Raw genomic sequence first — 21,919 nt, forward strand, 5'->3', positions numbered from 1 at the left:
ACCCAGCCAAATGGGCTGGGTATAAATAATAAATTATTATTATTAAACTTAATACAGAAAATACTACAAATGCACCGACACCCTCAGTACTCTGCTCTCTCATCGAAATGAAGCTCAGGCTGCAAAGGGAATTTTCAGTTTTTGCAGAAATTATGAGCGGGCACCACTATTAAACAAATCCGTTTGTTTTCTAGCTTCTTGGTTTATTTATTTTTTAAAGGGGTGGGCTTAAAAAGAACCTAGGTAGTTAAAAAAACAAAAAACCAAGCATGACAGTGCAATCCTGTACTTGCCTACGCAGAACTAAGCCCCATTGGGGATCAATGGAACTCGCGCCCAGGTAAGTGCATTCATTTAGGATTGCAGTCGGGAAACTTTAAGTAAATATCACGAGGATTGGCTTGTTTGTTTGCTTTTTGCAGGGGCGGCAGTTGATTGGCAGGCAGGAAAACATGGAGACGCGACACTTTTCCTGACATTCCCCAGCGGAGAAGTGAATTTAGGGTACAGCCGCCAGCCGCGCGAACTTTAAAGCCGGATCTGCTTCCCTTGGTTAAACACACCGTATTAGGCCAGTCTGAGTTGCGCAGCGAGTCTTTTCTCGCCACCTGTTCCTGAAGTAGCACAACACCTCTCTCCCCCCAGAACTACAAATCCCAGCAGGCTATGCGGGAACAGGTGGCGGAAGGAAGGTGGAATGTTTTCAGCCAGCTTTTCCAGAATACGCCGATTCACGGGTCGCGCGCTTGGCCGCGCTGCTTGTCGGGACTTGAAGTTTTTTTTTCCTCTTTCAAGCGGCGGTGTTTTGTCCGCGGAGGGGGCAGAGCAGGTCTGGCCGCGGTGCACCCCGGGAGCTGTAGTCGGAGACGGGCTGAGGAACCGTGGCGGCGGCTTGTGGCGCTCGTACCTCTTGGGACTCCGCAGGGGCGGCCGGCGAGGGTGCCTCCGGCGCGCAACAGGTAGTCTTTGCCGCGAGCGCGTCCTTGTAGCGCCTTGGCCTCGCCTGGCCAAGCGGAGTGCGGGGGAAGGAGGACCAGGGGCCGGGGCGGCCAGCGAAGGGCAGGAGGCGTCGCGTGAGTAAATGCCCAGACCGAAGATCGTCGAGTGGGAAGGGGTCGCGAGGGTCATCTAGTCCAGCCCCTTGCGGGGCAGGGATCTGTCGCTCAACGCGGGACTCGAACCCGCGACCCTGAGAACGCGGGTCTCCTTCTCCACCGGCTGAGCTGTGGAGCGGAGGGGACGGTGGTCCCGAGCCCCTGGCGGAGGGTGAGGGGCTCACACGTCGACTGCACCCCAGGAAACGAAGGTGGGCCTGGGAGAATGTTGCTCACAAATCTTCCCTCGTAAATCTTCCTTCCTTCGCTCGCCGATAGTTTGCAGGCTGCTGCTCCCTGCGGTTCGAGGAATCGGCTTCAGCGCCCCAGGAATAACTAATGGCCACAGCCAAAGTAAGAGGGGGAGCGAGAGAGTTTTGTGGCGCCTCGAAAGGGCTTTATTGTGGTCTACAATTTTGTGGTCTTTGGAGCCTCGTCAGATGCACGGGACTGGCAGCTGAATATGCAAAAACTAGTAAACATCTCGAGTAATGATTTGGCTTATTTGCTTGTTAGGGTTGCACCCTGCCCTTCACCACGTTGAAGGGCGGGATATAAATCTAACAAACAGACGGTCTCTTGATTTTCATTGGCCTTTTGCCCTATGCAGGGTTTTTCTTTCTTTTCTTTATAGTTATGTATTTATCTTTGCCAGTCTAGGTTAATACTTCATGGATCAAATGAAATGGATTTTTGTCCATGAAAGCTTATGTCACTACTTATGCTTCATTCATTTATAACCACAACTGAAACACAAGAGTTAATAATACTTTGAAACATTACTAAATAGCCAATGAAATACTACCCTAAACTTTCCACAAAAGCTGTGGCAAAAAAGGTATGCTTTAGGCAGTGCCAAAATACAGAGATGGTGTTTGCCTTATCTCAAGGGGGATGGAATTCCATAACTGAGGGGCCACCATGGACAAGGCTCTGTCATGCCCCACTCCAGGACTCCCGTAGTGACAGAACCACAAGAAGGATTTCACTTGCAGATCTTAGTAACCATTGCTGTTGATCTGGGTGCATCAGGACTGGTAGCCTAGTGCTAGAATTACTGTTGGACATTCTGCTAGCATTGTGTTTTTAAAGACAATTTCTACTGTACAGCAGTAGAAATACTGTTGTCAGATGTAAACCACACAGAGTATAACTCTTTTCTTTTCTTCTGGGCAGGAATAGTTGAGCTAAGTATCATCATCCATAATACTCCCTCCCTCACAGCAAGGAATTTGTACTGTGGGATAGTCTTTACATGTCTTTCCAGAATGTGAACAAATCAAAGAGGAACTGCAATACCTCCTTCAGCCCTGTTCTTTCCTATGGCTGTTTCAATAGGGAGTAAAGTACTTTGCTGCAGAAATTAGTGTGGGAGTAAATGGCTGTAGGTGGAGCTCAGTATTTGCCAAAGGGAAGCACTGGGCGCATGACATCCCTGTAGTGGAGTCAGTGCTGCTTCCAGGGAAGGAGGAGGCAAGTTGACAGGGGCATCGACATTGTGAAAGTGCACTGGTTGAGTCACTCTGATGCTCCTTCTGATGTGCCCCACAGTGCCAACATCCCCTCTCCCTGCCAGTAAGGAGCAGCAACTACACTGCAGTGGGCTGTCAGGTGCAGAGCGCACCTTTTCCTGCTTGCTGCTACTGAGTTGAATCTACAGTTTCAACAGCGAATTGCTTCCATATTAATCTCTGCACTAAAATGGTGGTGAAAAGAGAAAGCATAGCTGAGAGAGAATGGGTTAAAAATAGATAACTAGGTTGAAATACAGTAATACCTCCGCAAACATCCACGGCAAACCCGGAAATACCAGAATGGGTTACTCCTGGGTTTGCCGCTCACGCATGCGCAGAAGTGCTAAATCGCGCTATGCACAGAAGCGCAAACCGCTCTGCTCGCATGCGCAGACACAGCGCTTTACCCTGCGTCCTTTTTGGCTAGCAGCTGGGGCTCCGGAATGGATCCCGGCCGCAAAACGAGGTACGACTGTAGTAAAGAAAATATTGCCTGCTCTTGATGGTGTTACACTTCCTGTGAAGGAGCAGGTATATAACTTGGGGATACTTCTGAATCTATTGCTTGAGGCTGAGGTTGTCTCAGTGGCGTGGAGTGCCTTCCATCAGCTTCAGCTGGTGGCTCAGCTATGCTCCTATCTGGACAAGGATAGCCAGACTTCTGCTGTCTATGCTCTGGTAGCCTTTAGGTTAGATTACTGCAATGCATCATACTGGGGACTGCTTTTGAAGATGGTTCAGAAACTTCAGCTGGTGCAAAATTTAGTGGTCAGGTTGCTCACTGGGGCAAAACAGTTTGAACATAAAATACCAACCCTGACCTGACTGTACTGACTGCCAATTAGTTTCCAGACCCAATTCAAAGTGCTGGTTTTGACCTATAAAGCCTTATGTGGCACAGGACCTCAATGCCATAAGGACCACCTCTCCCCATATGAACCAATCCAAACCCTGCAATCATCATCTGAGGCCCTTCTTCATGTGGCAAAACAAGAACAGGCCTTTTCAGTGGTGGCTCTCCGTTTATGGAATGCTCTCCCTAAGGAGGCTTACCTGGTGCCATCAATATAGATTTTTAGGCACCAGGCAAAAACTTTCCTCTTTAACCAATCCTTTGACCTCTGTCTGGCCTTTTGTAGGTGTTTGAAATATATTTTAATGTATTATTTTAAAGTTGGTTTGGTTTGGTTTGGTTTAAATGTATCTTTTGGAGTTTTGTTTGTTTGCTCATTTGCCCATAAGTTACTTTGAATTGCCTTTGGCAAGAAAAAGCAACTAATTAATGTAATAAAAAATAATATAAAGAAGGTTACTTCCTGCAGTTAAGTCAATACAGTCCTTGAGTTGGGAAAACTATAAAAGTGAACCTTCAAATTATTGACTTTTTAGTCCATGTAGCAGTTGGATTACAGGTGTTTCCAGTTTTAAGTGGGAATTTTGGTCGATATAATTTATGCTGTTGAATATCATTTGATGATTCAGAGATCCTGGAATCCAGTCTCTGTAGTATCATTGTGAGGAGATAATCACTTTGGAGAAGAACATCAGTGTGGCTGCTTATTCTTCTTTACGTTTGCTAATCATACTGTTTAATTATACAACTTCTGCTTTTCCCAAAAAGCATGAAACTAAAAGTGTGGATAAAATTAAAATGTTAAACTATTCTTCAGAAACTCAGGTTCATTTGTTTTCTGTTTTCACTGGATGGAATGAGTCTTGCAGTGAAATGTGGTAGAACTATATTAAATAATACATCAGATAGCCAGCTCATTTAAAATGAACATACTTCCGCTTTACTCAGCATCTTATCAAAATATCTATGCTGGATGATTTTGCTTTCTGCATATGCTAGTCAGTGTTCAAAGCTCCCATTGTTCTAGGTGCATTTTGTGACAGGGAATTTTGTTAGTGCATCTAAAATTTCAGATTCAAACTGCAGAGTGCCTCCCCACTTCCAGCTACTCTCTGAAGACTGCAGAAGAGACCCTCTTAAGAATATTAGGGGGTGGACAGGGGAAGGACTAGACCATGTGAAAAATGAGGACAGTAGCAGGAATTTAAAATAATTTGAATTGGATGAAGCAGAAGATGACCTCATAGTTAAGAAGGATGTAGCAGGCAGGATTAGGTCAGCATCCTAGGGGGTGAGAATTTACTGAAGCATTTTGTAAGACTTTGTGACATCTAGCAACCCTAAGTTACATTCTGATTGTGTGAAATTATTTTCCAGTTTTCGTTTCTTTATAAAGCCATTCATACTGTGTTGTTGCTTAATACAGACATTGAGGGGAATCTCCATGTTTTAAATAAGGTTATGAGAATGTCTCTATAAACAGCTTTGTTTGTTTGAAAACCTACTTTCTCTTATTTCCAGATAACGGACGTGAACGTGAATGAGAGTTCCATAAATTCTACCGTTAAGAAGTATAAGCTTTCTTACGGTTGCTAATGAAGGATGGCTACTCCATATGTTCCTGTTCCAATACCTATAGGAAGTTCTACTAGTTTTACCACGAATAGAAACCAAAGAAGATCATCTCTTGGGAGCATTTCAACATGTTCCGATTCTTCAAAAGCACAGCTAGAGGAATCTTCTATCAGTAGTTTTAAAAAGAGGAGTGTCCCTGATGCAATTGGTGCCACTTCATCTCCTTGCAATAGTCCGCTTGTTAGGACTAAATTTATAGGTACGAACACATCTATGGAATATTGCATTCAACCATCGGAAGATAGTGAGCAAAACATAAACTCTGGGAGCTGGGAAGATCGGCCTGCTACGCCTACGATACTAGGTTATGAGGTGATGGAAGAGAGGGCAAAATTCACTGTAAGTTGTGCTTTTTTCTTCAGAAATTTTGACTAGTAACACATCATTTACAGATTCACAGAATCCTTAAAAAATACTAATCACGCTGCACAGTAAGTACTGTGAACGGAACTCTTCGCTGGCTTTCTTAAATGGCTCTTGAATTGCCTGCTAGATGCCATTTCCATGCTATGTGATTCCTCACCCCCATTCCTATCTTGTTTTTGACACATATTCTGGACAAGGACTGCCTCATAGTATCCGGCTGCTAGTGTTGTGGTCTGGCCTTTGTGTATGTACTTGGGATTACTGGCATCTGCAATTGTGGTGTGTGAATGTGGGTGAATGTGTGCAGGTGTAGTAGATGGATTGAGGTACAGATGTGTGAGCAGACATAGAAGTTGAGCAGGTGTAAATGTATTGAGTGAGTGGAATTCTGTGTCGCAGGGTTTAATGTTTTATATATTGTATAATTTATGGGTTCTGATAATTTCCATACAGTATTTCTATTGTTTTACCATTATTGTTGGTTGGTTGTTTATAAGCCGCTAAACTGCTTTGTGATCTTTTCTATTGAAAAGTGGAATATAAATACTTGAAATTAATTAATTAATTAAGCCATCTGTACTTGTATAAAAGTTGCTGATTCCAGCACTGTTGAGCTACTAAAAACAATAAATGCTTTCAGTTCTGCAAATTTTAACCTTGCTCAGCTTTATACACATGGGTAGCTTCAGCGTGGCTGGAATTACATAAAGCAGTGTTAATTACTTTTTGCAGTCTGAGCTGGATTCAGCAATTGAGGATAACCAAGGCTGTGTTTTTGAAGTGGTTGTTCTGTGTAAACAACACTTTTTTTAAAAAAACACAGAAAATGAATTTTTATGGTAATTTAGGCTCCAGTCCTATATACTTCCTTATTTGGAAGTAAGACCCATTGAACTCAGTGGGACACTTCTGGATGGACATGTATAGGACTGCACTGAAATCACAAAAGGAGAAGACGACGTATGCAGGCACCAGTAGTTTAGATACCAAGTAGGTGGGTATAGTCCAGCAAGTTCTCCCTTTCATCTGAGTCATCGTAAATTAATATTGCAGATTATTGCAATGTACCATAATGTTTCAGTAGAAATTACTTTCATTTGTTACACTTTGAATATGCATTAGATTTTTAATCCTAATCTTAATTTACAGGGAAGCAATACTGTATTCAGATCTTTGAGACGTGATTCTGATTAACAGTGCAAGCCAAACTATAGGAACCCAGCATAAATTAGGATGGCATAAATTACCCCATTCCAAACTCCATCCAGGAACAGAGCCAGCCCAAGCCTGACAGAGGGGAAACAATACTTTATAACAGTGTGACTTGCACTACCCTTTCTGCCAATCTAACTTCCATTCCATTGGTAGGTCATGTGATTGAGGCAACTGGAATTTGGAACAGAGGCAAGTCTCCCCCTTACCCAGTTCCGCCTGAGCTGGGATGAGTGACTCAGTGTAGGTAGTATCAGGGTATCTTGTTGAAATACACTATGTTTGTGAAAATAGTTTAAAATAGAAAATCCAAATTCCAGGAATTGGTTCCTCCTGGGAGCAGTAAAACAATACCAGTTCTATATTTGCATGAAATACTTGTTCATTTTTTATACATTAGTATATATACATAGGCAAACTTTGATAACGCTTGCTTCCTTTCTGAAAGAATAGTTATGTCAGCTTCCTAGTAATTATTGTGTAATATGACTAAAATGCTCACACAACTTATTGAAACTGCTATAATAGTTTTTTTTTATTTAACAGGTTTACAAAATCCTTGTAAAGAAAAATCCAGAGGAAAACTGGGTAGTTTTTAGAAGGTATACAGACTTCTCCAGGCTTAATGACAAGGTATATAATTCTTGATCTCCAGCTATTAATATACCAGATTAACATTTTTGCTTCCAACTTTGAAAAGTTACAATGAGAAAAACAAGCAATTGCTTTGCCATAGAACTAGTAAGTTCACTGAGAAGCACTATTTTTAAATGGTATTTGAAAAGCCATTCCAGCACCATATTTATTTACATTTTTTATTGAATTGTTATGCCACACTTGATCTGAAGATCACAGGGTGATCTGCATATTTGACACCCGAAAATAATACCTGCAAGCCCTTTAACTTTTTCTGGTTACCTTCCTTCCCCCCCCCCCCCCCCGCCCCGGTTTGGTCTGCAAAATCTTAGGTGGCACTCAACTAAGTTTTACTCAGAGTACACCCATTAAAAATGAACAGGACTAACTTCCATGTTCATTAATGTTGAATGCTACCCCTTGCTTAATCAAGAGAAGGCTAATTTGCTAAGATTCATATATCTCTGCCTTTTGCTGTAAACATTCTTCTAACAAGATGCATTCCCATAATGTGTTTCTTGACTAGCCATTTGTTTGTACCACAGAAGACAGAAGAATAGTACAGTGGCATGGCTCAAATTTTCACAATTTTTTGCTTTTTTGAAACAGCACCAAATCGATAGTGGTTGTTTCCAGGTATTGGGGTACTGGTATTGCATTTGATACGTTGTTGGCTACTCTTCAAACCTGCTTGACCTGCCTCTCTTTGCTGAGAAAATCTCAGCAAAAGAACCCATTGCACATTAATCTAAGGCAAAGGGAGAGAAATAGATAAAAAGCAAAGGAAAAAACGAACACCTTAGTGATATATTAACTCTATGCAGAAAGTGTAATTCCTTACTATCTACTTGGTTTGCTTTTTTCAGCTCAAAGATATGTTTCCTGGTTTCCGATTGGCACTACCACCAAAGCGCTGGTTCAAGGATAATTACAATCCTGATTTTCTGGAAGATAGACAGCTGGGACTCCAAGCATTCTTACAGAATTTAGTAGCTCACAAAGACATTGCTAACTGGTATGTGATACTCACCTTCTTCTATCACTTGGATTATCATAACAGAGATGCATGTTCACAATGCGCAGCGTTTGCAACGCGTGTCTGCACACACACGGGTTGCAATTTGGCGCTTCTGTGCATGCGCAAAGCGTGATTTAGCGCTTCTGCGCATGCGTGACCACCGAAACCCGGAAGTAACCCATTCCGGTACTTCCAGGTTTCGGCGGTCCGCAACCTGAAGCGGCTGTAACCTGAGGTATGACTATATTCTAAATTGTACTCCTGCTTTTCCAGAATTAGACTAATGAATAATTAAATTGCTTTCTGTGAATAAAGAAACCCTCCCCCAGACTAACACCAGCACATATGCTGCTAGGCCAGGTTCAAGATTCTTGTATCAATTCACAAGGACTTTAACAACGGTGGTCCAGGAAATCTTAATGACCACCTAATTCCATATATCCATGCCTAATCCCTGAAGCCCTTGCAGGAGTAGCTGTTAGTTGTCATTGATGGCTCAAAAGCACAGCCACATTTTCAGCATTGTGGGCCCAATTTTGTAGAACTTCCTTCCAGGTGAGATGAAATAGGCCTTTCTCCTTTTGAACTTCTTACACCTAGAGGAGGCCTTTTTACGTCACTAGGCATTTTAAGTAAGTTTTGTTATTAGTTTTAACTTAACTTTACTGTTACTCAGCACTGCTGAGACAACAGAGTTAAGCAATATATAAGCTGTTGAAACTGAAAATTAGTAAAAGTGTAGGAACTTGCGTTATTTTAGGTTACAAAAGGGCAAATGTGTTTAAGACTGGAAATTGCTAAAGGAGTTTTGAGAGGTCTTTAAAAATATTTCAGACTTCTACATTCTAGCCACTAGCAGGGTAGCAATCTGTCTAAATTACAGGATTTGCCACAATTGGGATGCAGAGAAAGGGCCAAAGGAAGTAAGGAATGTATTTGTGTAGATAAGAAGATACCCTAAATCTGGGGTCAGCAAACTTTTTCAGCAGGGGGTCGGTCCACTGTCCCTCAGACCTTGTGGGGGTGCCGGAGTATATTTTGAAAAGAAAAAAAAATGAACGAGTTCCTATGCCCCACAAATAACCCAGCGATGCATTTTAAATAAAAGCACACATTATACTCATGTAAAAACACCAGGCAGGCCCCACAAATGACCCAGAGATGCATTTTAAATAAAAGGACACATTTTACTCAGGTTTACACAATGATTCCTGGACCGTCCGCAAGCCGGATTTAGAAGGCGATTGGGCCGGATCCAGCCCCTGGGCCTTAGTTTGCCTACCCATGCCCTAAATGGTGTGAATCAAAGTTATTTAAAGGACTGCCTGCACCTGTATGAGACAGCTCAAGATTTGAGACCAAATTCTGAGACCCAGGTCTCTGGCCGATCAATAAGATGGACAGATATCAGAGACAAGGCCTTATGAGTAGCGGCTCCACATTTGTGGAATTGCCTCACCCAAGAAGTACATAACTCTTAAGATAATTTTTGAGATGCTTTTATTTCATTTCACTTTTGATTAGTCTACTGTGCTTTAATTGTTGATGCGTACTTTAACTGTGTCTAAATTTTCTAGTTTTATGTAGTATTATGTTCTATTTATTAACCTTATACATCACACTGTGAGAGCAATGTATTTGGAAGGTGGTTGTTAAAGTCTTTAAATATACAAAAAAATCTGCTGTTGGCTGTTTGGCATTGTGTATTCAGCATGTGGAGTTACAATATGGGGATTATCCGTTAATTATATTTTTCAGTTTCTAAAAATACATTTAAGAAGAAGATTTTTTTAAAACCCTCTAAAATGCAGATTTGAATGGAATGCCTTTGAATCTGCCTGTATTTGTTATATGCTTTCTAAGATGGGTGATTTTGAAGATACTCTTTTATGAATGCTTTAGAGTTTGGCATTGCAATCGAAACCATGTGTTGTTGTTTTTAATTATAGAATCTCTAGTTTTATGCAATCTTGAACCACGTATGTTATGAGCAGCGTGCTATTTGGCAGTACATTGAATTCTAAATGCCAACCTTGAAGCTGAAATGTTCCATTTCAGTGTGTTTGTGTTAATGGTGGCTGGTTATGGATGAGTAATTATAGTACAATCCTGAATGGTTGGGTGGGTGGGCTAGACTGCAAGTCGTGATAATTTCTCAATGGATCAGAAATTGGGGAAGGGATTTGTCTTTGCCACTATTTCAGTACAGGAGTGGCTAAGCAGTTGTTCTCCAGTTGTTGCCAATGGTTACTGGTGATAGGGCGTGGGCATAATCTTAAGAGCACAGGTTAGCCACTTCTGCTTCAATATAACAGCTGAAAAGTAGTGACAGAAGTGCCTCTTAGCAGGTACTTTCAGTTCCTATCAACTCTGTTATATATGAACTTCTTGAACTTTTGTCCTTTAGAGGTTTGTGCCATCTGATAGCATGTTGGGAGTCTCTCACAGAAATTATAGCCTTCTGTGCTGCAGCTGTGACAGCAACAACCATACAGAACTCCTCCACAATAGGTTGTAGACCCAGTGTTCAGCTAAGAGCTTGTACTGCATAGTGTTGATGCAATTATGTTTGTGTGTGATTTTATTTTTATATAAAAAATGCAACCTAAAACGTCCTGAGACGCAACAAATAAACTCATCTTTTTCTGCCGCTTCCAACTTCTGCACTGCAGTGCTAATAGACTAGTATGTAGATTTTTCCAAATTCTTTCAAGATGTCTTGAGCTTCTTACACCAGAATCAATGTTCTCATTAATGGTTTGCAAAGCAGCAACATTCGTTCAAGACTCTGTGAACCAGTTCTCTTGCCCCAATATTAAACAGGATTTTGTTAGTGAGATTCTTCACTATATAACGCCATGAATAAGAGTACAGTAAAACTGTGCATCCTAAAGTAACATCCTCATTGGAATGATTTTTAATAGGGATATAAGTACACAATGAATATCAGAAATACACATTGTGCAAGCTGTGTATTGGAGACATTAATAGACTTGCTCAAGAGAGTTTTCCCTTTTATTTGCTCATGAGTATTTCTTTCTGCATATTGTGGAAACTGGAGAAAGGTGTTAAACCTGTAAAACAGATGCTTGGATTACTTATTCTTCTGACAGGCTGGGCCGGAGTCACTTGTGGCTCCACCCTATCCTGGAGGAGAATCTAAGAATGGGATTCAGTGCTCTGCTGTTCATAAAAGGCAAGTGTGCATGTGCATTTTCTGCTGCTCTAGTTGCAGCTAAAATAGTAATGCTTAGTTGAGTCTATGTAAACAGCTTTGCTCAATCAAAAACTGTAAGTTAAAGATGGAATTCCCTTCCCCACATGCACCGCATTATGGTTTGGAAAGAGGAGAGGAAAACCAATATTGCTGTTGCTTCCATTAAAGTTCTAAATGCATTTGAATGAACTTTTGCATCACAATCCTCATCATATAAATATCACATAGACTTGCTCCAGCCTGCATCTAACAGATAACCAGCATTCTGTTTCCAACAGCTGCCAATCAACTGGTTCTAATAAACTCTCAAGTGTGGCACGAAGGCAGCACTCTTCTGTTTTGTACTGCATTTTGTCTCCAACATCTGGTATTCAGAAAGGTGTACTGCCTCTGGCCACAGATCAATGTATATTTTTAGATTATTACAACCTCAGTTGAGAATATACTTAACAAAACCCTACACTTGAATCTCCCCCTTTTCCACTAGTGCACAAAGAACTTTGTTTCTTAACGACAGCCACATATAGTACTTGTCTATTAGAGCTGCCAAAGGCATCATAGCAAAAAAAGGCTATCCAAGGCTACCCAAAACCAACTGATATTTATCTTATTAAGTGCTTGGATTCAGTGGTTATAATTTTTTATCATCATTTTTCCACATAAAAGCTTTATACCATTAGTCACAAGATACACATTTTGTAGTATTTTTCGCATTTTGTAGCTTAATATTGCCAAAATTGCCCTTAAACTCAATACCGGGGTCTAAAAGAGGTTCAGAACAAGTGAAATCAAGCTTGGAGAAGGCAACAATGCTTTCATATAATAAGCTGTTCTGAGGATGGCCATTTGCGATCTCATTCCACGTCTTTTCAAAACAGCAGTTCAACCATGAAGAGAAGCACTACTGTAAATAAAACTGTTTGGAACTGTCAAATGAAGCAAAGAAGCATTGTTCCTGTTTTTTCTAGACAGTTCATTTGACTGAATAAATGTTATGAGGGAAACGACACATTCTCACTCACTTACAAACTCGCTGACAAACCTGGAAATTCTACAGATGTGATGTTAGAACAGTTTTCCGCAAGCTTTCTTCATGTTTTATAATATCAAGCTTCTTTAGTGTGGACTGCTGCTCCAGAATTTCCAGCAGTTCAATGTCTTTCGTTGTTAATTTCTTCAAAACTAACAAACAAACTTTGCATATGTAAACTGGCAAATCTGTGAGAGCAATTCCTTCATACAAATGATTTGCAATGTGAAGTGTTCTCCATATTTATGGTATTTAAAGCAGCAGGCACACTGGTTTGCATGTTTGGTTGAAGCCTTAGTTTAATCTTCTCAAAAGAGATCCTTCCACACAATTGACACATACAACTTGGTTTGTCTTTGTGTTGTTATATGTTTTGTGTTCTCATTTTGTATTTTTATGTTGGGAACCGCCCTGTGATCCTCAAATGAAGGGCAGTGTACAAATTTAATAAACAAACTTCTGCTATTCAAAAGTACGCTGGAAAAGAAAGAGACAGTTTAGGAGTAGTTACATGGGCTACACATGGCTTGAGAAAAAATCGAAGCCATCTTCCAGAATACAGCAGTGCAAGTCATTCTTGCTCAGTTAATACAAGCCTCTCTATCGTCTCCCCTTTGAACAGTCTTTATTGACCCCAAACAAGTAGGCAGACAGTTATGTCTAGTGTACAGATAAGGCGATAATCCTGGGTGAAGGCTTATTGACAATCTTTATTAATCTTCAGTTTGAGTGTGGGAGAGATCCTGTTTGGTATGCATAAAGCAACTATTATTTCCTTACATTTGTTTTGAAAAGCAAGGTTTTCATGTTTCAAAAGCAATTTGCTTATGTAGTACAGTATAGAGAAATCTGCTATTTGGGAAATGCAAATTCTAAGCCTCCACTGGGACATGGGATTAGTTAGCGGTTCCCTTACTCCTGGCTGTTGTCATTCTGTATTTTAATTCAGATTTATTTATTTATTTACTTTTTACTGGGGAGTTAATCGGATTTTAAAATCCAGGATAAATTAAACTTTTAAAAAAATCCTTACCCTGAATGTCTTTTGTTTAAAACAATTTCATTTTATACTAGGCAAGCATCCATTGCTGGGGAGGGTGAATATGGTATGGAAAACATTTATTTATACCTGCTAACTTAAACATTACACGGTTGTTATAATAAAAACAAACTTGCTCATTTTCGGAGAAATATTGTGTTTTGTGTTGTTTCTCACTGACTTCAGGCTGTTCTGTTTGGAGAACCAACTTCTTTCTTTCTTTTCATTATTTCAAAGTCTTGCAGTGAGGGAGTTCCTTTGTTTGGATGATCCACCAGGACCATTTGATAGCCTTGAAGAGAGTAGGGTAAGTGTAAAGTAGTTATTTTGTTGTTAGAATAAAACACTCTTAACTGGCCTGTTGCATATGATGTTTGTCATGTGGTACCTTTATAAGAAGAGAAGCATCTGTTCTCTTTGAGACGGATATAAAATATGTATGTCTGCCACACAGAAAAAGGCATGGAATGAATACTCTATGGACTGTACGTTTACACAACAAGCAGCCCAAAGGCAGAAATCTCAGCTATGGAGCAGAGATCACGAAAGCCTGGGGAGGTGAGGGTGGGGAAAGAATGCAGGCAAGGTAAAGGTAAAGGGACCCCTGACCATTAGGTCCAGTCGTGGTTGACTCTGGGGTTCTGGCGCTCATCTCGCTTTATTGGTTGAGGGAGCTTCCGGGCCATGTGGCCAGCATGACTAAGCCGCTTCTGGAACCAGAGCAGCGCACGGAAACACCATTTACCTTCCCACCAGAGCAGTACCTATTTATCTACTTGCACTTTGACGTGCTTTCAAACTGCTAGGTGGGCAGGAGCTGGGACCAAGCAACGGGAGCTCACCCCATCACGGGGATTCGAACCGCCGACCTTCTGATTGGCAAGTCCTAGGCTCTGTGGTTTAACCCACAGCACCACCTACATCCCTAAAGAATGCAGAAGTTGTAGGAAATAATTTCAGAGTTTCTTTTGACTATATTCTTCCTGCAGTTTTTCTCAATCTCCGACTGTTGGATATTGTTTTATTCTGCTGCCTGGTATATAATTATTGATGACTCATATTTGATGCATTGTTTTAAATCTACCTCTGCGATCTGATCCTTTTGCTTTATCAGTTGTGCATGTATCATACTTTAGGGTTTTCCTTCACTGGTTTAATTATATTTAGCATAAAGTATTTTCTCACATATTTTTAATATGTGTATCTTCATGATTTATCAGTCACACTGCTCAGTCTCACTGCTATTTCCTCCTACCTCCTACCTGAAATAGGATATTTTATTCGGATTGTATGCCATTCTTTTTATTTGTTTTCCTTGGGCATCTGATTTTTCAGATATTGCAGAACCCATCCAAAAGTCTTTCTGATTTAGAATAATACCATTTGCTGAATGCATGCAGAAGAACAAAGAAAGAGACTTTTTTGGCTCACATCTAGCAGATATGAACCAGCTTAACACATTATGTTAATATGTCCAGTTCAAATACTTGGTAAAATTACTTTTAAGTTAAGACATTTGGAATGTTGTTAGCATTCCAAAATATATTCAGATGCTGTGTGCGTGTGTTTTGAATTTGGCTTTTTAGAAGACAACTTTAACTATTTTAACTTGGTTTCAGTCAAAGTATAATGCCATTGATGTATTTTAATTCCTGTTAATTTTGGCTCTAGTAAATGGCTGGTCCCTTCAGAACTGTCCCATAGTTTAAGGGATTGGCAGCATTATATCTGTACCAGCCCCTGGTGGATGCCTGGTTAACTGAATGTGCTACACAACCAAATGAGGATCACTGCCAAATTACATAATAGGCTGTTTTGCTAGTGAAGTTAGCGACAAATTATGAAATGCAAACTTCTTAACGTTAATTGCAGGCTTTCTCTTAAAGAGAAAGAATTGTAAGCCTTCAGTCCATGCTTTGTGATTTTCTGCATCAAATGGTTTTGTTGGTAAAGTAGAGCTCACAGCTACAGAACATCTTGTATCTATCAAAAATATAGAGGAAGTCAAGAAGAAAAATATATCCACTGCTTATAGAGATAGTCTCAATAGCATGTGCAATGTACCCAAGCACTGAATCAAATATTATTTCCTCTAGCAAGCTATTAGCATTTCACCCCAAAAATTTTAAAATGCGGCGTGTATATTGGTTTAATTTTTCCTTTACCCTGTTTTAAACACACACACTTTTAGAGATTGGAGAAGTGGTTCCATTTAAAGAAAGGGAAGTAACTTTGAATGACTCCTTGTGACATCAGTCAGGGTTCTACAAAATATCAATTAACAATTTTGCAGGATGTTTGCTTTTCAGGTACCGTAACTATTAACCTTAGAAACTCGGCAAGGTATCATTGGGTCTGTGTGGCACCTTGGAGATGAACTAGCCTAGTGGCTCATGAGCTTTTGAAGACAACTTCCTCTTTCATTGGACTCATGTCTACAAAAGCTCCTACCTCAAGAACCCAATTGGGCTTAAACATACTTACTGAGACATAAATCCCATTACAATCAATGGAATTTACTTCCAAGGAAGTGTATTTAGGAGTGGATGTTGTTACTGCAACCGTACTGATCTCTTTGCTGCAGTTCAGTCTTGGGATCTTAAGTTCTGCAATAAAATCTTTTAACATCAGATAACGTACTTGAGGGGGAGGGGGCTCCACAGTAGTTGCAATGTTTATTTATGTCACAAGGGACTTGGGGGGAAATCTCGAGTTGACCTTCTGAGCCCCATGAGGGGATTTGTAGAATTATGTGGCATGGCAACAAGACAGCATCATGTGTGCCAAGATGTAATCTCAAGTAATTACAGTGAGCTTCACCTATGCTTTTTTATCTAGCTTTAGCAGAAAATGTCAACTTTGGGTGGACTTTCTCAGTAGCCACATTCAAACCAATATGTGTTATTTTGTGTTTCATCGTTATTATGCTGTTACTATAAGATTCTGCAATAGATGCAATGCTTTTTCTGTAATGGCATAGTAGTTCCCTTACATTTTCCTAGTTCTGTTTTAATGTGTCAGTGCAATGAATAGTAAAGTTGCTACAGGATGCGTGTCTGCAGAGCTGTGGTGGCTGGTCATGCAGATAGTCTCAGCTGCATGTGTAGGTCACAGCTTGTCATTCTGAAAATATTTTGAAATGTGGGTTAGGACGGTCCCTTTGTGAGCCATTGTCTTGTTGTATACCATGAGGTTAGTTTTTGTTTTGTTTTTTGCTTGCATAAAAAATGACAGCTTGATACAGTTTGACCTCATTACTGCTACATAAAAAATGTACAGTGCAATGAAATTAAATTGAGGTTGCATGATTTCATGCATATTAAAAATTAAAACTATTGCAGTAGGGGAACCACACCAGTCTCAAGTCTTTGCATTTCGCACACAAAACTATTGCCTTCAAAAAAATCATTTAATTTTTCTTCTAGGCTTTCTGCGAGACCCTAGAAGAAACAAACTACCGTCTGCAAAAGGAACTTGCTGAAAAGCAAAAAGAGGTGGAAGCTCTGAAAAAAATGCTAAATGAAAAAGTAGTGTACATAGATGCCATAGAGAAACAATTGGGGTAAGTGGACAGAAAATTCTTGAAACTAGACTGCAATTTAAAAATTAATCCCAAAACATTGAGCACTTATTCATGCATTTCTGAAAACTTCTTTTGTTGCAACCATACTGCACTGGCTCCCAGTGGAGTACAGGGTCAGGTTTAAGGTGCTGGTTTTGACCTTTAAACCCTATGCAGCCTAGGACCCACGTACCTACGGGACTGCCTCTCCTGGTATGCCCCAGGAGGAACTTAAGGTCCACAAATGACTACACTTTGGAGGTCCTCAGTCGCAAGATGGTTAGATTGGTCTCAACTAGGGCCCAGGGCCTTTTCAGTACTGGCCCCGACTTGGTGGAACGCTCTGTCACAAAAGACTAGGGCCCTGCGGGACCTGACATCTTTCCGCAGGGCCTGCAAGACAGAGCTGTTCCACCTGGCCTTTGGTTTGGACTCAGTCTGACCCTTATGCTTCCCTCCCCTTATGGTTTTTATCTATGGGTTACTATTAAAATGAGGCTGCATTTTAAATTGTATTTTAACCCATTTTTTTAAAATTGGTCTCTTCCCCCCCCCCATTATGTTTTTATTGTAATTTTACTGGTGTTAGCCACCCTGAGGGCGAGGTATAAATAAAATTTATTTATTTATTTATTTATTTATTTATTTATTTATTTATTTATTTATTTATTTATTATACCCTCAATTCTCTCATGAAAGACAGGAGATAACCCCCAGAGTAACTCTTGCGTAATTTTAAACTTCCGTTTAAAAAGGAAATAAAAAGTATTGTGTGAAGTAAAACACTTTAATACGTATGTGAGCCTTTCTGACACAATTGAGGTTGGTGCAGGCCACATATAGCAAGTCAGTTTAACTACACATTTCTTTGGATAGGAATGATGGGAGGGAGAGCAGTTTTTAAGTAGCAATCTCACAAAGAAGAAATCCTTAGTAAAGTATCATGAGGATGAGGACTTATATTTTACTGTCAGTATGAACCTGAAGGGACGCGGGTGGCGCTGTGGGTAAATCCTCAGCGCCTAGGGCTTGCCGATCGCATGGTCGGCGGTTCGAATCCTCGCGGCGGGGTGAGCTCCCGTCTTTCGGACCCAGCTCCTGCCCACCTAGCAGTTCGAAAGCACCCCTAAAGTGCAAGTAGATAAATAGTTACCGCTTTCTAGCGGGAAGGTAAACGGCGTTTCCGCTGGCCACGTGACCCAGAAGTGTCTCTGGACAGCGCTGGCCCTCGGCCTCTAGAGTGAGATGGGCGCACAACCCTAGAGTCTGTGAAGACTGGCCCGTACGGGCAGGGGTACCTTTACCTTTACCTTTATGAACCTGAAATCTGGTGGAATAAATGATACTGCTAACTTTATAGTTATTGCTTACTAGCAGCCTTGTACCTTACATTGCCCGGGAATTCTAAGGAGGGTGGGAATGAAGGCAGAGTTAAAATTGGTGCCATTTTGAAAGGTCCAGTGCAGTTTTGAAAGGTTCGCCATCTTGATTCAAAGGACTGTCCAATCATACCCAAACAGAGAGAAAAAACTGCTCTTCATCTCAAGAACCACTATGCAATCTGATTATGAAACCTTAAGAGCTGTCCAAATGCATAGCAAACAAAATACTGTACTTTCCAAAATATTTTGTAGATGAGCATCCTATTTAGTAGTCTAGTATCTAAAATACTTACTTTTCCAACATCTAATATAATTAGATTTTCAGTGCATAATGGATAAACAGTATGCTGAAGCATCAATACAAAATAGATACAATTTGTAATGAAAGTTCTTTGCTAATTAGTATCAGTGTCATTTCAATATTATGTCTTAAACCTAATAAAGGAATGAAAATATAATTATGTGTAGAAAAGTCTTCTAAAAGAAGTTCTGCTTAGGTGCTTTTTCATTATTTCCTAGCTTAACTATATTGGATTGGATCTAAACTAATGTTTAGCAGGAGCTACAATTACATTTGAAGAAGCAGAGGGGGCAATTTTCACCAATTCCTCCTTTTCCTCTTATCCTCCTAGAAAACACTGGGGGGGGGGGATTGTGTATTCTCTTCTTTCTATAAATAGAAAGTCTCCTTACGTTTGTGAAAGTGATATTCTGGATCCAATCAGCTGTATCTTGAATTCGTTACACAGGGATTTAAATTTAGGAAAAGTGAAGTCTCGTAAGTTGTCAGGACAAGAGAGTGAGTGCAGTGGAGAAGTGGAATCCTCTGCAATAGAGGCAGATCAAGGAGCCCTGGAAGAAGACAACAGGTACAATCTAAAATTTTCAATGTTTTATCTAAGGTTATTTTCTGAAAAGCCTTTCACTTCTATAGTCTCCTGCGCTACGTTGTTGTAGAAGTGCCATTCACATTCCAAATGCAATTCATACTCTGGAAATATTAAATATATTTATGTTACTTGTGGTTTCCTGCTCTTTTCTCCCCTTCAAAAAGTCCTTGCCCCAAACTGAGGTTAAAAGGATAATAGTTGAGGGCTGCACCTCTTCAGTAGGAGGTGTGCTGAAGAAGCTGGACGTGGATAATGCTGGTTGAACATGAAATGATCTGATAGGCATGCATCTGTGATCCACCTTAACCCAGAGGTCTAGGTATCCATGACTTATAATGTAAACAGTGGGGGGGGGGGGAATGGCATAAAACACAAAACTAGCAACCTGGCTTAGCAGATTTTGCAGGGCAAGGGTCTACCTCTATAAACTCTTAGTAAAAGAGATTAGTTTTCCAACTGTGCTGATCAGAATCGTGAGATAGATATGAAATGATCCCCCCCCCCCAAAAAAAGTGTGTCAAACATATTGATCTGTCTCTACAGTTCTGAGAAAGAGAATCGGGCAACATCTTGGAGCGGTTCATTGGCAGAAAATCACGTGCCAGAAATTGAAGTTGCTGAGGTAGCGTATACCACCGATGAAGAGATGTAAATGCTACCAGCTGCCTTTACAGTAGTGTAAAAAAGTCAATGTCTGGATTGCATTGAACAGAAGTATATAGTAGCTGTAAAGCAAGAGTTGAGATGGCAGAAGCTTGAATGTTTACATAAACCAATCTAGAGAAACCTATAGCATAGGAAGGATATAAGTGCTGCTTTGTCTCAGCCTTTATCAGCCTTATGAGAGATATATATTAATATATAAAAAAGCTCTGGTTAAAGGCAGGTCAAGTTGGAATCCTAAGTGATGTATATAAGTTATATGTACCCATATATAAAGGATAAATGCCACACATGTAGATATACCAATCATGTAGCATGTTGTATATCACATGCTTGCTATTAATATTTTGTATGGACAGCTTTTTGGTATTTGGATTTTCAGATTCTTTATATAGGCATGTAACTTCTGCTCTGGGAAATATAAATCTGACATCTGGACTTGGAAAATGTATATGATTTCTTGTGGTTTTTAAAGTCATAAATGTAAATAAGTGATATGTAAATTATAATGCACTGATATAGGAGTACCAAAATTAAACCTTTCAGTAATGGGAATGTTACTTGTTTTCATAATGCAGAAAGAAATATCACACTGTGGGCATTCACCTGCACTTGAAAACAATATAAAAGCTGTCTTTTAACCGTTTTTCTTTAAATCTTACACTTTTGCCACTCAGCCACATAATCACCGAATCAACAAATTTGCCTTATATAAAGAACACTACCTCTTTCTTTTGTTGCTAATGCATAATTGCTCTGTTTAAAGTATGCATATTATAAACAGATATTTGAGTCATTAAAGCCATACTTCTGCACAGTTAAATAACTAAATCTAATTGCAGTTTATGTTTGTGTGTGTTTATAAAATATTGTACACCCAGGAACACACTATAAGCTTCACTCTCGTTTTAAAATTTGTGTTGAACCTTATAATGCACTTTATAACAAAGAAAATATTGTGCCAAGTTCATTGGCTCTGTGTTTTTGTGCTTTTTGTTCGACCTTTGGACTGAGGGAAGGTGCAATTGGTTTGTACAGTAGTGCCTTTTTGTATTTTGCTTGTTACAGATGTTATAATAGTGTGTCAGCTTTATGGAATCTTCAGAAACATTCTGCTCAGCAGTTCTTTGCTGGAAGTGCCTTGTTTTGTCTGCTCTTTCAGTAGGAAGAATGCTTCTTTTGTTCTTCTCTGTGCCACCAACTTCTTTGTTTAATGCTGTTAACACACAGTCTCGTGTGCCGGAATTTTCAACGGTCGCTTTGTGTTTTAGGGTGTGAGGACAAAGATCTCTGCAGGACTGTATAAAACCATCTGGGGCAAATAAACCTTTGGACATCACAACATCTTTTTTTGGGGTCGTCTGTTGCAAAATAATGCTGGGTTTAAAAGAGTCTGGAGCTTGGCTAACTTGCTCCTTAGCTTTTTAAAATCTACATTCCATGTTTTGTCACAGTGCATGAAATTTTAATGTTGGCTTGGAATGCATTTTCTCTGCCTTTTATTGCAGGAGGTTTTTGTATATTAGCACCATTCTGGAGGTCACTCTGCTACTTCTCCCTTGAACTGTGTACAAACACTCTTACTAGTCATGGGTGCCTTGTTCCATCTTCATTGACAGAGGCAGTAGCTCCCTGGGTGCCAGTTTCTGGGAGTTGCAGATGGGCAGAGGGGTGTTTGCATGCTTCCCATAGGCATCTGGGTTCACCACTGTGAGAGCAGGATGCTGGACCGTTGGCCTGATCCAGCAGGCACTTCTTATGCTCTTATATAATAATAATAATTTATTATTTATACCCCGCCCATCTGG

At 40.2% G+C, this 21,919-nt stretch overlaps 1 protein-coding gene across 4 annotated transcripts; it reads left to right on the top strand.

Moving 5' to 3' along the window:
- The first annotated feature begins 799 nt into the window (after nt 1–799).
- SNX16 (sorting nexin 16) lies at nt 800–21,453 on the top strand. 4 transcript variants are annotated; one of them, XM_028736601.2, is made up of 9 exons: nt 800–959; nt 4,983–5,435; nt 7,221–7,307; nt 8,177–8,325; nt 13,852–13,921; nt 17,040–17,176; nt 19,308–19,427; nt 19,992–20,070; nt 21,383–21,453. In XM_028736601.2, the coding sequence occupies exons 2-9, from the start codon at nt 5,064–5,066 to the stop codon at nt 21,434–21,436; spliced, it is 1,068 nt and encodes a 355-aa protein (XP_028592434.2). In that variant the 5' UTR covers nt 800–959; nt 4,983–5,063; the 3' UTR covers nt 21,437–21,453. The 4 variants fall into 4 exon arrangements, with proteins under 4 accessions (XP_028592434.2, XP_077789014.1, XP_028592437.2 ...); XM_028736604.2 differs by lacking the exon at nt 800–959 and adding an exon at nt 970–1,073; XM_028736602.2 differs by lacking the exon at nt 800–959 and adding an exon at nt 1,080–1,306.
- Nucleotides 21,454–21,919: the final 466 nt, after the last annotated feature.

The sequence above is a fragment of the Podarcis muralis genome, chromosome 8, assembly GCF_964188315.1.
Source record: "Podarcis muralis chromosome 8, rPodMur119.hap1.1, whole genome shotgun sequence".
Taxonomy (NCBI): Eukaryota; Metazoa; Chordata; class Lepidosauria; order Squamata; family Lacertidae; genus Podarcis; species Podarcis muralis.

Coding starts and splice junctions, on each gene's coding strand:
- SNX16 (XM_028736601.2), top strand. CDS start 5,064: ATGGCTACTCCATATGTTCCTGTTCCAATACCTATAGGAAGTTCTACT. Junction 8,326..13,851: donor CACAAAGACATTGCTAACTG/GTATGTGATACT, acceptor ATTATTTCAAAG/TCTTGCAGTGAGGGAGTTCC. Junction 19,428..19,991: donor GCCCTGGAAGAAGACAACAG/GTACAATCTAAA, acceptor CTGTCTCTACAG/TTCTGAGAAAGAGAATCGGG.